We start from the raw sequence: 16,083 nt of genomic DNA, 5'->3' as shown, positions 1-16,083 counted from the left end.
CACCAGCCTGACACTTGCCCTATTCGCCAGACCTAGGTTCTCAGGAGGTCGGCGCCATTATTTATGCTGGTTTTATGAATCTAACTCGGACGAACTCTCTTTCGCATTGTAAACCACCCCCCTTTAGTGAAAACACTGCCTTCATCTCCGTTGGAGAAGGAAAATGAAAGGAAGGAGTGACGTGACGACAGCGGCGCACTGTTCATTTGCATCGGAGCGGCAAGCGAGCTATGTGGAGTAACGTTGCATGTGAAACTGTACCTAATTAACACTAATTTGTACACCACGAATATACAACAGGGAAGCATTGTGTAACTTAATTTCCACAGGGACAATAGAGTTCGGGCGTAGTGGCCAGAGGTTGAAAGAAGGAGCTATGAATTATGTCAAGAGTAAGTCTTCCTACCTCCATTTCCCACTGCCCTCGACAAGTTTATTTCACACGTCGTCTTCTCGTGGACGAATTGTCAATGCCTCTACACTGTGACGGACTGTTAACCACTTTTTCTTTCGTTTGCGTAACTGGCGATGTGAGAAAACGGACACACGTTTTTTCAAATGTCATTAAGAACAAGAAAACGCTTTGAATCCTGGTAAGCTAATGACGAAAAACGAACACAGAACGTGAAATAGAGATATGCTTTGTTGGTGGCAACTTGAAATAGCGATTGTTTTCTTTCCATGGACAGACAAAGAGATAAGAAGATTTAGATAATATATGTCATATTAAGCTAGTACAGTGGGATCCACAAGTGCTCAGCCCCCCTCCCCCCCCCCCGGCACTGACGTAAGCCCTCTTGACATTAGGTAAACATATTTTTTGTATAATTTGTTTGCAGTGAAAAGTGAAAATGCAGACAGCAGCAATTACATTCATTCATCTTGTTTATGAGCCGAAGTCTAGGAAGAAGATTCTCTACACTTTTGAAAGTTCTTTTTTAAGGGAACTTCTTTATCTGTACCTTTGCTGCCCCTTCCACATCTACCTCAACGGTCAACAGCTCTCAATTTTTGGGAAGGAAGAGGAGCTTTAATGCTTCGGGCAGGGGGAATGTACTGTAGGCACTATGATTGAATATTGTGTATTTTTTCTTGTATGATATAAATATCTGTATCATCAAAGTAGTATGGAGTGTGGAGTAAGAGATGATGTCAGAAGAAGTAAATTAACACTTCAAAAGATGTTTTAGAAGACATAGAAAAAACTGTAATATTTGTATAATATTTCTAAATTTTATGTTTTACATTAACTTGATGACACCCCCCCCCACACACACACGTAATTTACCTTCATTTAATATTGTTAAACTTTCAAAAATGCACTTGGTCTACAAAACCCCCCAATAACCCGTGAGCCCTCCCCCCCACCTACAAGCCTATCTCCGTGGCAGAGTGGTTATCCCAGTGCGCTACGACGCCAGGGGTCCCGGGTTCGAATCCTGACCTAGGCATGGGTGTTCTTTGTGAGTGTTCCTTCATCAATTTCATCATATCATCACTCAACTTCGCGATTAACCAAAAGTAGCAGAAAAGCGAAGTAAAATAAAAAAATGCAATCAATCAGTTACACCTACATAAACGCACAAGCCTTCATCAATGAATCTTTTATGTTTATTGATAATAATTTAGGAGCGAGGATTGTACAGTATGTTTCTTTTACATTTAACAGTTTCACTTTCGTCTATATAAACGATATTCGTGACTACTCATTCAAGACAACTACACACTCCTTTCCCTATTGCGAATTCTTGCAAAACAGCCGAAAGCAAGAAGTAATTTCGTGATTGCATCCTGCAGACCAGAAAACCAGTTGCGTTATTCTCTTTATGTGGATCGACCTCGTTTTGTATTCATCATAAGTGTACATGTTCTACGAAATTAACCGTTGCTCTTAGGCTAAACTGGGACCGAGAAGAACTGGTTCTCCCGGTGGCATATGAATTTCAAGCGTTTCACAATACGATACGCTTTATAATGACACCATAAAGCAGGTGTGTTTTGAGTTGTAGAGTAAGAAATAGTGAGGCAACTTCAACGCAAGTCATAGAACATGTTACTGTTCTGCTAATTCAATGGAAACAATCTTCAGATAGTTACTTTTTAAAAGTATCTGACAGTTACTTTACTCAAAGTAAATTACTTGCAATTAATAATTTTGAAAGATAAATCAGTTGGGGTTAATTTATTCGACAATATACGAGGGTCGTTCAAGTCAATCGGGGACTTTTTTTAAAAAAAAATAGAAGAACAAATTTCAAAGTGTGGTAACTGGATTTATTTTTCCACATAACCTCCTGCTACAGTTATACACTTATCCCAGCGTTTAACTAACGACTGGAATGCTTCGGCATAGAAAGATTTATTACGGCGGAACCATTGTAGGACAGCATTCTTCACTTCATCATCAGTGTTGAAATGTTTTCCTCTAAGGAATTCCTTCAGGTGTCCAAACAGGTAAAAATCACTTGGCGCTAAGTCAGGACTATAGGGGGTGTGGTAATATCTCCCAGCCGATTTCCTGGAATGTTTGGAATGTGCGTTGAGCGGTATGCTGTCATGCATTGTCTTGCAAAAAGTGAACACCCTTTGTGATGAAACCCGGACGTTTCTTCCATAAACTCTTATGCACATCACGCAGAACACTGCAGTAATACTCACTGTTGATAGTATAGTATTGATACTTGCAGTGACGTGCGGTGACGTCGACACTTGGGGTAGCAGTCAGTTTCGTGCTCAAGGGGGGGGGGGTTGGTGTGAGTCACACCCCTCCTCCCTTTAGGGCCAGTATTCCTTCAAAAAAGAAGAATGTCAATAACAGGAAAAGATTGCAAAATTATGAATGAGTACTAGAAAAAAGTACACGTAACCCCCACCCACATTCGAAAGTAAAAAACTATTTGATTTGATTCTAAGCCAGAGATCCTGGGTTCGAATCTCGGATTGGCCATTTGTGTTCTTTGTGTGTGTTCCTTCATCTATTTTGTTGTACCAAAGGTGGCGGAAAAGCGAAGTAAAATAAACCAATTTGAGCAATTAATCAATGATTTGATTTCATTTTTGTTACTTAGCGTCGCTTTTTTGTCACATTTGGTTAATTGTGAAGATGATACGATGAAACTGATGAAGGGACGAGCACAGGGAACGCCCATGCCCGGGTCGGGGTTCGAGCCCGGAACGCCTGGTGTCGTAGCGCGCTGTGATAACCACTCCCCCGCGCTTGGTTGATTTGATGACAGGTAACAAAACACAACACACTTTTTTGTAGTTTCTTCAATGATATTCATTTGACTTTTTGAGTTCTGAGATACATTTTTCATTCCAAATTATTTCATTATTCACTGCAACACATAGGACAAGAATGCGCACTCATCACGGGTTCGAATCCTGGCCTGGATTGTTCATATGAGGTCCCTTCACCAATTTCATCATATCTAGACTCAATCCTCATTTTCGCGATAACCAAATGTGGCAGAAAAGCGAAGTAAAATAAACCAAACCAACAACAATATGAACACGCGTTCTCTTACCCAAATAAATACATCCGTATTTATGACTGTTACAGGCCAATATATTAGTATATTTAAATAAAACACTACTAAAACGAGAGTCAGAGAGAGCCTGAGCACATATTTGTAATTTAATCATTATATATTCCATATTTGAAAAAGAAAAAAAGAAAGAAAGCATAACATTATTGTCTGCACATAACACGTTCCCATTTTATAAATAATAAAACTACATCCCATATTATACATACACACATATTGTACAACGTGTAAAAGGTTGTGTAAATACAGAGAACATAAGTAGTGCAGAAAATTTTACCCTGTGTTCTTTAGAGGATTTACAAAAAAATTATGAGAAACCAATCCCCTATCTGCCCTATAGGAGATAGACTGGGGGACCTGAAAGCCTGGGCTTTCAACCATTGCAGGGGGGGCGTGGGGGCGAGGGAGGTAGAGGTAGAAATATTCCTTTTCCTTGGGCCGGCCGTTTCTACCTGGAAACTGGCCTGGCTGAAGAAGAGCGAGCTAGGGTATCAAGCCTGCTTTGCCCGCGGAGAACACCGATGGACGAGAAGCGCGTGGAAAGGACAGTGTTGCGTATGAGCTGTGGTGGCTTTAACAAGACAATAAATATTGTGATTTGAATATAATTCGAGATGTGAGATTGATTGATCTATCTCTGCTAGACTAGCTACTCCTCAGTGCACGTCACTGGATACTTGCAATTTCACGACAGGTTATGCGAGATTGTCCAGGATCAGCTGCTCCATGCGCTGAATGTTCCCAGGAATGACTGGCGTGGGCTGTGATCCACCACGACCGGGATCGTCAGTAATAAAGATACGGCCATCTTTGAAGCGCTTACACCATTCAAATGTCTTACTGCGACAGAGTGTCTCATCACCGTATTGAGCCTGAAGTCTGCTGTAAATTTCAGCAGGTTTTCAGTCCTCGTTCACTAAAAAACTTCATCACAACACGCTGTTCCATGTAGACATCCAGACTGTTGTCCGCCATCTTGAATAACGGTCTATGCAGAAGCGCGGGAAATAAGCGCCGCCTACCAGTAACAGCACACAGTTGCCAGTTCCTACTGCATACAAAACCTCCAGCCTAGGCGTCTATTTAAACCTGGAAAAAAAATAAGTCCCCGATTGACTTGAACGCCCCTCGTAACTCAATAAATGCAATTTTTCACTGATGACAGTCTAAACATTAATTTCTATTAAATTACAGTAAATTACAGTGTGAAACGTTGCTGTTGATTGGTTCGTTTCAAAGCAACATGTGTTGCATCGGTTTGAAGTCTCCCTAAGAAGGAACTAATTTCATTTCAAGTTTTCTCCAGTTCGGATTTAAGTTATTAATTTCCCTTAATTATTTCTTGAAATATTCATTCCAAGTTTGCTGTGAAGTATTTCGATTTCTCTGTGTATGAGATGTAGGTTCTATGATAAAGCTTATGTTCCCAACAGAGAGTATCTGATTCCTAAGCTATGATCAATACTATTATTATTTTAGAATCTCATGTTTTAGTTACGCCAACCTCCGTGCCGGAGTGGTTAGGAGCGCGCTAAGACGCCAGGGGTTTCAGGTTCGAATCCCGGCCTGAGCATGTTCCTTCATCAATTTCTACATATCATCATTCATCCTCATCTTCGCGATTAGCCAAAAGTGGCAGAAAAGCAAAGCAAACTGCTCCAAATCAATCAATCACGTTTTACTTATGGAGACAAAAAATTTTTGCTCAAGTTGCTTTTTTCCTGTTTGTGTGCTTTCAGCTCCGATCGTTGGGAAAGGTTAAAAGAAACACTGTTAAGATGCGATTCATGTTGATTGTCATCCTATAACTTTCCTTCCTTGTTGTATGTTTCGATAACCAGACGGATACGCGAGTAAATATGCAAGATGTGACAGGGTCACGCAAGTCTTCGAGCATCTGCTGTCGTTGGAAACGATCGAGCTTTCCTGGTTAGAGCACTCTAACCTTTTTATAAGTCGCGCTTCGCGATGGTAGTGGCAACACTGTCGCCTCGATATGATGACGTATTTGGTTCGATCCATCGTGGAGGGACATTGCACGGTTGTTCGGATCTCACTTTAAACCAAGGTGGATTGATTTAAATAAATAATTTACAGAAACATAAGGATTTTGTGGATATCAGAATTACTTTTCGTGAAAGTACATAATCTCTTAGTCATTTGATGATATTTATATGGCTTTAAGAAAGGAACAAAATATATGTACTGATGTGGTGAAGCTCGTACAAAAGGAAATTTAATAAACTATAAACACGCTTAAATTTCTCTTGATTTAAAATTCAATAATTTTATAAGCAAAAATAGCAAACATTTTGTGTAGAAAAATATACTAATCATGTTAATCCGTAAACAGTGTCATTATCATTAAACTCTAAATATACATGGCAGCTGATATTTTGCAAACTATCATTTAAAAAAATGCCAAAATTCAGCTACAAAGATTATAAAAATATTTTAAGTTACAATTATAGAGTACATCTAGAATGTTTTATTTTCACTACTGGAGGAAAAGTTATTGAAATTTTTATTGTTTCATTAACACACTCAACAAACATTTCCATAGTAGGTTCGTATATACAGTATCAGAAACAGAAAAAAATGGATATTTATATTTTATTGGCTTTAATCAAACTGTTCAAATATTTTACAGGGCCACTTAACATAAGAAGCCTTTCTATAAGAAACATATATCTATATGTGTGGTGACAAAAACCATGCAAGCAAGTTTAAACATGTTTTTTTTTAAAAAAATCAAAAAATCCGATGCACATAAAAAAATCAGATTTAAATTAAAAAAATACTAAAAATGATTTTCTAAATAAACATCATGATTTTTTTTCACCCTGCTTCAAACTGAAACTTTAAGATTTTTTTCACAGACTGATAAAGAGCGAAAGAGAAAGGGAGAGATAAGAGATGCAAAAGTAGATAAATCGATAGAAAGGAAAAGGGTTGAAAACCAGGACAGAAATAAAGATAATAATGAGAGAGAGAAAGAGAAAAAAGAGTCATAGAGAAAGAATGGAAGGATTAGATAAATAGGGAAATAAATAAAGGAAGAAAGAAAGAGAGAAAAAGAAAATTAACTGACAGAAAACATAGACAGAGAGGGAGAAATAGAAAAAGAGATAAAAAAGAAGGGACGGATAAAAGACAGGAAAAATATTGAGAAAATGGAAAGTAAACTGACAGAAAGGAAGAAAGAAGGAGAGAGAAAGATAAATGAACAAAGAAAGGAAGGAAGAAAAAAGAGAGATAAAAGTAAAGAAAACACACAGGGAGAGAGAGAATGAAATAATAGAATAGAATATTTAAAAAATTAATGAAATGTTTTCCACAACTGAGGAAAAATTAATGAAATGTTTTTCACAACTGAGGAAAACTAACGAAATGTTTTCCCAACTAAGGAAAAACTAACGAAATGTTTTCCACAACTGAGGAAAACTAACGAAATGTTTTCCACAACTGAGGAAAACTAACGAAATGTTTTCCACAACTAATGATAAACTAACGAAAGGTTTTCCACAACTGAGGAAAAACTAACGAAATGTTTTCCACAACTAAGAAAAAACTAACGAAATGTTTTCCACAACTAAGGAAAAACTAACGAAATGTTTTCTCCAACTGAGGAAAACTAACGAAATGTTTTCCACAACTGAGGAAAAACTAACGAAATGTTTTCCACAACTAATGAAGAACAAACGAAATGTTTTCCACAACTAAGGTACAACTAACGAAATGTTTTCCACAACTAAGGAAAAACTAACGACGTGACTAGTTTTGTAGCGTGCAACGAAAATGGGGTGGGCTAATTTCAGAAGGACGTTATCCGTCTTCTCGTGGAAATCGTTGGAGCGACGATCAATACGAGTGAGAAAGCGACAATCACCGTTGGTCATCTTAATATCAGCTTGTGTGCTGTTGAGAAGTCAATGGGTGGCTTTGAATAACCCATGGAGCGTTGAAGTCTACGTTATGCGCAGATAATCGGAACTGGTCCTACAGTTTAAAGTGGAAACAGAATCACTATATGCCTCCATCCGGTGTCAAACCTGCGACCCATTCAGTACAATGCGACGACGTTATGACAACACCATCGAGAGGCCTTGACCCCGCAGCGGTGCTAAGTTTGAAGAACGTGACCTAAATGATTGTCCCGTGGTACTTTAGATCTTAGGACACTAATGAGTGAAGTTGATGAATGGACATGATTCCTAGGTTCGAATCCTGGATGTGCGGTTGTTCCGTCTATTTTAAATGTTCATGATTCTCATCGACGCGATTAATATAGAGGTAGAGCTAACACAAGCAGATACAGAAGTGGTGAGATCGTTGCGACCTCAGACTATTAAGAGAATACAAATTATTCATATTCGTATTTTTCGTTTCTTTTCTTCTAGTTTTGTGCAATCGCTACGACGAGATTAATTCAATGATTAGATTTATTTTTATTTCGCTTTTCTGCCACTTTTGGCTAATGAGAATGAAAGGGGATAAGTAGAGCTCGGAAGTTGAGGAAATATCCTTCTTTTTCCTAGTGTCCGAAGACGAGGCCCAACATAATCTATGTTCATTTTGGGTCATTGTAGGCCAAAAAAGGTGGGTTTTATTTTTCCTTTTTCGGCGTTTTTTGACTTATTGGTCCTTTTTTAGCCTTTTTTAGGTCTTAACGGATTTTCTTGCAACTTCACCTTCTCTCGACTACGTTTTTACTACCCATTCTCAATTCGAATCATCATCAGTTCATCAACTCTTAAACATCCTTTCTGTAGTATAGAAATAGTATATATATATATATATATATATATATATATATATATATATATATACAGGGTGATTGGTAATTAGATGTATTCCCTGAAAGGGTTAAAGTAGAGACAATTTGCAATAAATTTGACCATATTATACCCCGTCCGAAAATTAGTAGTTTTCGAGATATTCGAATTTCTTTTGTTTTTTTAAAAAATGACAATTTTCCACATAAAAACATGAATTGAGAAAAAACTGCGCAGTGTATGGAACTTATTTCAGCGTTTTCTGATAGCTAACGAATAAGTGGTTCGTTGAAAAAAAAGTTTTTCCCAAATAACCATCACATGTAAGTACCGGGTGGGTCTAAACTTACAAGTGATGATAAAAAAATGCACTCTTAGTTTACTTGGCAACGTATTAATAACAAAAATGGTATGACACGAAGCGTACAAATTACTTAAATTACTTCCTTGTGTCATCTGCTATCCAACAAGGTACAAATGTTGCTAACATTCCCATTTGTGTACAAGAAATAATACTTCATTCATCTTCATGTGAATGGAATCATTGAACAATACAATTAAAGAACATTACACGTCTTGCTCAAAGTGGGCACCTCCGTTACGAATTCCAGCACGCAGGTTTTTACGGACATTTGGTCTCTTAACTCGTGATGTGATGGTGTCCTTGATGTGTTGACCAGCTGTTAAGATCCTCTCCCTGAGCTCTTCTTGCGAGTTTACCGGTGTCTTGTCATGTGGCTCCAAATGTAAAAGTCGCAAGGCGTCAAATCGATCGGGGGATCGAGCTGGGCAGTCATCAAGCTGATAAATCATGTCACGTCTTGTAGCTAGAGGCACATCCTCTAACAACATTGCCATCCCGTTCCTCAAAAAATGTTCATAAGTGATGCCATTTAAGATTTTGGGCAGGAAAAATGACTCGATTAAATGATTGTTGATGACGCCCATCCATACTTCTGCCTGGGCTTGCGACAGTGGCTGGATGAAAATTACCCAAAGAAATGGATTGGCCGAGGGGGCCCGTTTCCCTGGCCGGCTCGATCCCCCGATTTGACGCCTTGCGACTTCTACATTTGGAGCCACATGACAAGACACCGGTAAACTCGCAAGAAGAGCTCAGGGAGAGGATCTTAACAGCTGGTCAACACATCAAGGACACCATCACATCACGAGTTAAGAGACCAAATGTCCGTAAAAACCTGCGTGCCTGCATTCGTAACGGAGGTGCCCACTTTGAGCAAGACGTGTAATGTTCTTTAATTGTATTGTTCATTGATTCCATTCACATGAAGATGAATGAAGTATTATTGCTTGTACACAAATATGAATGTTAGCAACATTTGTAGCTTGTTGGATAGCAGATGGCACAAGGAAGTAATTTAAGTAATTTGTACGCTTCGTGTCATACCATTTTTGTTATTAATACGTTGCCAAGTAAACTAAGAGTGCATTTCTTTTATCATCACTTGTAAGTTTAGACCCACCCGGTACTTACATGTGATGGTTATTTGGGAAAAACTTTTTTTTTCAACGAACCACTTATTCGTTAGCTATCAGAAAACGCTGAAATAAGTTACATACACTGCGCAGTTTTTTCTCAATTCATGTTTTTATGTGGAAAATTGTCATTTTTTTAAAAAAACAAAAGAAATTCGATTATCTCGAAAACTACTAATTTTCGGACGGGGTATCATATGGTCAAATTTATTGCAAATTGTCTCTACTTTAACCCCTTTCAGGGAATACATCTAATTACCAATCACCCTGTATATATACCCAACTGAGGAAAGGTTTCCGAAGTCCTATTTCTGTAACCCTAGTGTGGTTAGGCCAAATATGATTCTTCAAATATGATTTTTCAAATTATGTTAATCTAAAAAATATATAATGTCTGAATTGAGTTGGTGTTTTAAGTCCACTTTATGCACAGTAAGACTAATCGGGACTGGACCTACGGTTTAAAGTGGGATCCAAACCACTGTGCCATGTGCCTCCACCGGGTATCGAACCCGGAACCCCTTGATTACAAGGCAACGATGCTACCACTGCGCCATCGGGGAGGCCCTATATACGAGGGCCACTATTTATATTTTGAGCCTTGGCAACACTGATTGAAGTTAGGCGCGATTTGACGTTTGCACGGAATTGTCTGGCATTATTGACCATAACGTACTTCAAATGTTTTGTCAAATATCTTCATTTGTGTTGTTTATGTTGCCTTGGAGATTGCGCGACAACAATAAAATGGAATTAACTCGTTAAAATTTTCGTGCGATGATTTTTTACGATTTTCGATGTGATTATCAAGACAAGAGTGCATCGATCAACTTACTTCCACATTTGGCGACGAAGCCCCATCCTTTGCCACTGTGAAACGCTGGTATAACGAATTTAATCGTGGCCGCCATTCGCTCACCGACGAGATTCGCGAAGGTCGTCCAAAATCAGTTGTTGTTCAAGAAAACATTGATGCTGTGCAAAACCTAATACTGCAAGATCGTCATGTGACATACTGTGAGATTGAGGCAACCATAGGCATTAGTTCCACCAGCATATATAAAATATTACATGATCATTTAGCTGTGAGAAAGGTATGTTCTCGTTGGATCCACACAATTTGACAAAAACTCAAAAAGACGCTCGCGTCAATTGGTGCAAACAAATGCTCAATAAATACAATCGTGGTGCTTCAAAAGACGTATATAAGATTGTAACAGGTGACGAATCATGGATATATGCATATGAGCCGGAACGTAAACAGCAGTCGACTGTATGGGTGTTTCAAGATGAACCCAATCCAACAAAAGTTGTTCGCGCTCGAAGCACATCGAAACAAATGGTCGCCTGTTTTTTCGGGAAAACTGGTCATGTGGCAACTGTGCCTTTAGAGGAACGTAGAACGGTCAACTCTGAATGGTACACAACAATTTGTTTGCCAGAGGTCTTCGGTCAAATACGGAAAACAAACAAACGCCGTCGGATCATTCTTCATCAAGACAATGCCAGCTGTCACACATCTCGTCTAACAACCGACTTTATGAACAGTCAAAAAATCGAATTGATGGGTCATCTGCCGTACAGTCCTGATTTGGCACCCAACGACTTCTTCTTGTTCCCGAATGTCAACAATAAATTGCGTGGACAACGATTTTCGTCGGCGGAAGACGCCGTTGATGCGTTCAAAAACCATATTATGGAAATGTCTCAGGAAGATTGGAAAAACTGCTTTGACAAATGGTTCGAACGAATGCAAAAGTGTATTGACCATAAAGGAGAATACTTCGAAAAACAATAAAGCAGTTTTCAATGCCAAATTCCTGTTTTTCATTGTTAGGTTCAAAATATAAATAGTGACCCTCGTATATAATGTCTGAAAGAAGATGCATTTAATTCATATTGTTTTTTTCGCACTGTGTGTTCCATACCACCAGAAGTTTGTATTTTTTTATGCATTAAATATGTAATTAAAACTGAAGTTATTAATTAATTTGGATCACATTTATACGTCCTTTTTTCCGTTTTTAGGTCCTTTTTTTGATATTTTTAGGTCTTTTTATAGGTCTTTTTTTTGTCAATTTATAGGTCTTGAACTTCCGACTCCTAGAGATAAGATTAAATTGATACCAGGACAATCACAAACACACATGGCAAGGGTGCTCACAGGATTTTTCTCAGGGGGGAGGGGGCAAAGTAAGATTTCATATCTTGCCCCTCAGGTCAAGAACTTGTATTTTACTTTTTTTTATTATTATTATTATTATTATTATTATTATTATTATTATTATAGTATATTATATTACAAATCATAGAATTGAAATTGAGAGGAACTATTTTGGCGCTGCTGACAAATCCAACTTGAATCCACTGTTTAAATAGAAACTGGATTCGCTTTGCTTCCTTTCCATAAACACCTATCACTTTGGTATTGAACAAGTCTTTATCTTCTTGTATATCTTCACGATGCACAGATATCAAACAGGACTACTTAATCTGCTCTCCTTCATGGCACCTATGATTCATGTTTTTTCATGTCAAAGTGTACTTTACAAAAAAAATAATTCAAAATGACAGTCGTGAATTATCAAGGTTAGATGCCTGCTTGGGAAATTATTTCAGACTTTTCGGGATCCCGAACAGTCGAGAAATTCCAAAAGGATTATATTTTTTGTACGAAAAAGTGTCTAAAATATGTTAAAATTAATATTTTTTATTCCAGAAGTGCAAAAATAATCACTCAAACAGGGAAGGAATAGTGTGTAAAATTCGAGATTTTCACCCGTCGGAAAATTTCACAAGCTTCCCGTCCCGAATATTTTTTTTTTCAGTCCCGAAAGACAGTATTATATTAAGTACCGAACCAAAAATTTTCGTTCCGCACACCCCTAGTAATGGCAGTCAATATGATTCTAGTGCTTGTTGTGATTGATTGATTTGGTGTTTTAAGTCCGCTTTATGCACAGTAAGGCCAATCGGGACTGGACCTACAGTTTAAAGTGAGATCCGAATCACTATGTGCCTCCATCGGGTATCGAACTAGGGACCCCTTGATTACAAGGCGACGACGCTACCACTGCACCATCAAGAAGGCCCCAGTGCTTGTTGTGAAAACGTCCTTTCGTTGTTTTCTTAGACATGGCTATAATTGCTGTAACTTATAGCCTGTAAGTCACAGAAAGCAGTATTATTTGTAATAAAATATCTCCAATCGAATTGCATTGCCTTTTCCCAGGCAAACCGCTCTGGAATGTGGAATGCCGGAACGGAATCCACTGCGACTCCGAGACTATGCATGCCTGTCTCACTGCCCGGGAAACGTTATCGAGAATGTTATTGAAGATGTTCTTCATGATGTTGTTAAAAATAATATTATTAATATTGTTAATACTGTCCTACCATGTAAACATAAGAGTCGAAATTAGAAACAGTACAATAATGGAAAATGTTATATTCACACTATTCACAATTGGTTTAGAACAAAAAAAATGTGTACATGTAATGTAATGTCACTCAGGAGGTTCATGTCCTCTGTTCTGGATCCCAGAACAGAAATAATATCACATAAAGTATTGTATACATCAATTATATCATGTATATATTCCTTGTATAGCATTACAATTCATTATTATACCTATTTTAAAATGCAATCAAATAGTAATAAATAGAGGAAATAAACTCAAATTCGGAGCAACTGACGTCCTGGTATATTTTTGGGAACCAGGACAATAAGACCATACCTCGAATATAGGCGGGAGGATCCGGGCTTACTTCGGGGGTTCCCCCCTTATTACATGTATTGAATAGCTGTAATACGTGTATATATGTTGCTTATAGTTGATAATTGTCTAAATTATATGATAATGCAAATATCAATATGTAATGTAATGTAATAATGTAATAAAGGGAATTATTATTATTATTATTTCCCAGATATCTCAGGGAGAGGGGAAAGTCCCTCCTGCCCCTTCCCCTTTGCGGGCGCCCATGGCACATGGACAGAACACAACACAAGCACCACAGAGGATTATATTAACTGTAAGTCCAGACACCAGGGCCTCGTTAGTACGCAAGAAGGCAGTTAAGGTTAAGAAGGTTAAATGAAATGAAGAATAGAGACTCATAAAGAACACCAGCCTCCCCGATGGCGCAGTGGTAGCTTTGTCGCCTTGTAATCAAGGAGTCCCGGATTCGATACGCGGTGGAGGCACAAGTGGTTCGGATCCCACTATAAACTGTAGGTCCAGTCCCAATTAGCCTTACTTTGCATAAAGTGGACTTAAAACACCAAATCAAACAATCATAAAGAACACCCATTGCCAGACCGGGACTTGAACATGGGACCTTTCTGTGGCTAGATCGAATGTCAACCGCTCAGCGCGTTCGCGACATGCATGTAGAGTGCATAGAAGTGCAAGATAACGTTACTTACAAGTATGAACTTCCAGCCAGTAGCCATGTGTGTGAACATGTCTCCCAGTCGCAGCTTCATTCTGGTTTGCCTTCGCGACGGCCACTGCCAGTCTCTCACGATCCAGAAAGTCGCCGAATGGAGTGAACGAAAGTGAGGTAGAGGATTATTCGTTATCTGTCCTCTCTTACCTAACGCCGGTTCCCCGCCCCCTTTGGGAAGCCTGTGGAACCTCCTTCCTCCCACGAAGGGTTTTCCCTTTGTCTAAATAATACGTCATTCCAGGAAAAAACAACATCCTCTTCTGCCGCTTGTTGAAGGTGCGGGTGTACCTTGCAAGAGAAACTCCCTCCAAAAAGCGCTACGTCGTGATGTTGACGATTGGTTATGTTTTTTGTAACAGTGGTCAGCGGAGCGGTGCGTCCCAACGCGGGGTATTTCTTCCAACATACCTAAGTACAAGGCTCATTTAATATATAACTGGAAATATGCTGTAACAAATATTTATTACAAGCACCAAAAGAACAACAGTAATATGTAGTAGTTCAATGTATCTACGCCAGAGCTTGATACGGGCACTGATCCCACAGGAAAAAAAAATGGTCTGTATTTGTTTGTCTTAGGGACAAGAGATTTAGTATTATGCAGTAGATCGAACTGTCTTAAAATTGAGAGAATATACTGTGTCCACTTTGTTATCAAGAAACACTTAATAATATTTTCTACGTTCATTCTTATTGGATAGAAAAAGGAGTAATGGAAGAATTCTTGTTTCATAAGATACACATTAAATAAACGTATTCAAAAGAAGAATTGATATATAAAACTATTTTCGAAAGTTCATATGTATGGATTTGAAGTAAACAAAAATCGTGGAATTCAAAAGCTACGCAAAATGCAATAATAATGCAATAATAATTGATGAAAAAAAAAATGAAATTCAGCAGAGTCCACACTGAAACAGTGAAAACCCTGGAAAATGATTAGTGTGAGAAAATGAAATATTTATTATGCTGGTTTTATCTTCATGTTTTCCTCTAGTCTTTGCTACGACTAAATAATATTATTATTAATAATAATAATAACAGTAATGTGCATTTATTTGTTGCAAGCAAAGTTGATTTCCTTGCATCGCCATCCTCAAAGCAACAAATTTAATTCCAACACTGGCTCAAGCGCGAAAAAAATATTTTCAGATGACTGCTAAGATGCTCTCTCTCTCTCTCTCTCTCTTTCTCTCTCTCTCTCTCTCTCTCTCTCTCTCTCTCTCTCTCTCTGACACTCCTTTTTCTTACTCCGTTTATTTGTTTTCCACCCCCCTCTCTCTCTCCATTTCTTTCTGCATTCCTCTCTCTCTCTCTCTCTTATTGTCTTTATTTGTATTTTTCTCTCAGAGTTTCTCTATATGTTCCCTTGCTTTAATCTTTCTATCCTACTCTCATACTCATTTTGTGTGCACAAATCTAAAACGTTCTCGCCTAGAATATTTTTGTGGCCCAAGACCATCTCACGGTGGGCTAGAACCCACCCTCACCCCCCTAGCACATTCATGGCATGCAAAAGAAAATCGACGATGCAATTATTGAATGAAATTCAAATCGAAAGTTCAAGAAACCTTCACCACTGCATTTCTCGTGAAATTCTAGCCTGATTTGATTCTAGTCTGACTGGTACGCGGGAAACCCGGGGGGTGGGGGGTGGGGGGTGGGGTTAAAGGCAACCTGGTGCTGATTATACATCACCTCCAATATGGCCTATATCGAAAGTATGTGGGGCCCACATACCCTAATGTGTCTTCATGGCACGGTGCTATATGCAGAGAGAACTTTACATTTACCCGTATATATTGTATTTG

At 38.4% G+C, this 16,083-nt stretch overlaps 1 protein-coding gene across 1 annotated transcript in view; it reads right to left on the bottom strand.

Annotated features, from left to right (window-relative positions):
• LOC146001187 (uncharacterized) overlaps positions 1 to 14,356 on the bottom strand; it is a 29,067-nt gene extending 14,711 nt beyond the window's left edge. Inside the window, exon 1 of the mRNA XM_083138482.1 lies at positions 14,250 to 14,356. Coding sequence (XP_082994608.1) covers positions 14,250 to 14,309 — 60 coding nt within the window. The 5' untranslated portion in view covers positions 14,310 to 14,356. The remainder of the gene's footprint in view (positions 1 to 14,249) is intronic.
• Between the last annotated feature and the right edge of the window lie 1,727 nt (positions 14,357 to 16,083).

Source organism: Lepisma saccharinum, chromosome 17, assembly GCF_977018435.1.
Source record: "Lepisma saccharinum chromosome 17, izLepSacc3.1, whole genome shotgun sequence".
Lineage (NCBI taxonomy): Eukaryota > Metazoa > Arthropoda > Insecta > Zygentoma > Lepismatidae > Lepisma > Lepisma saccharinum.
This window is presented reverse-complemented; position numbering and strand designations above follow the sequence as displayed.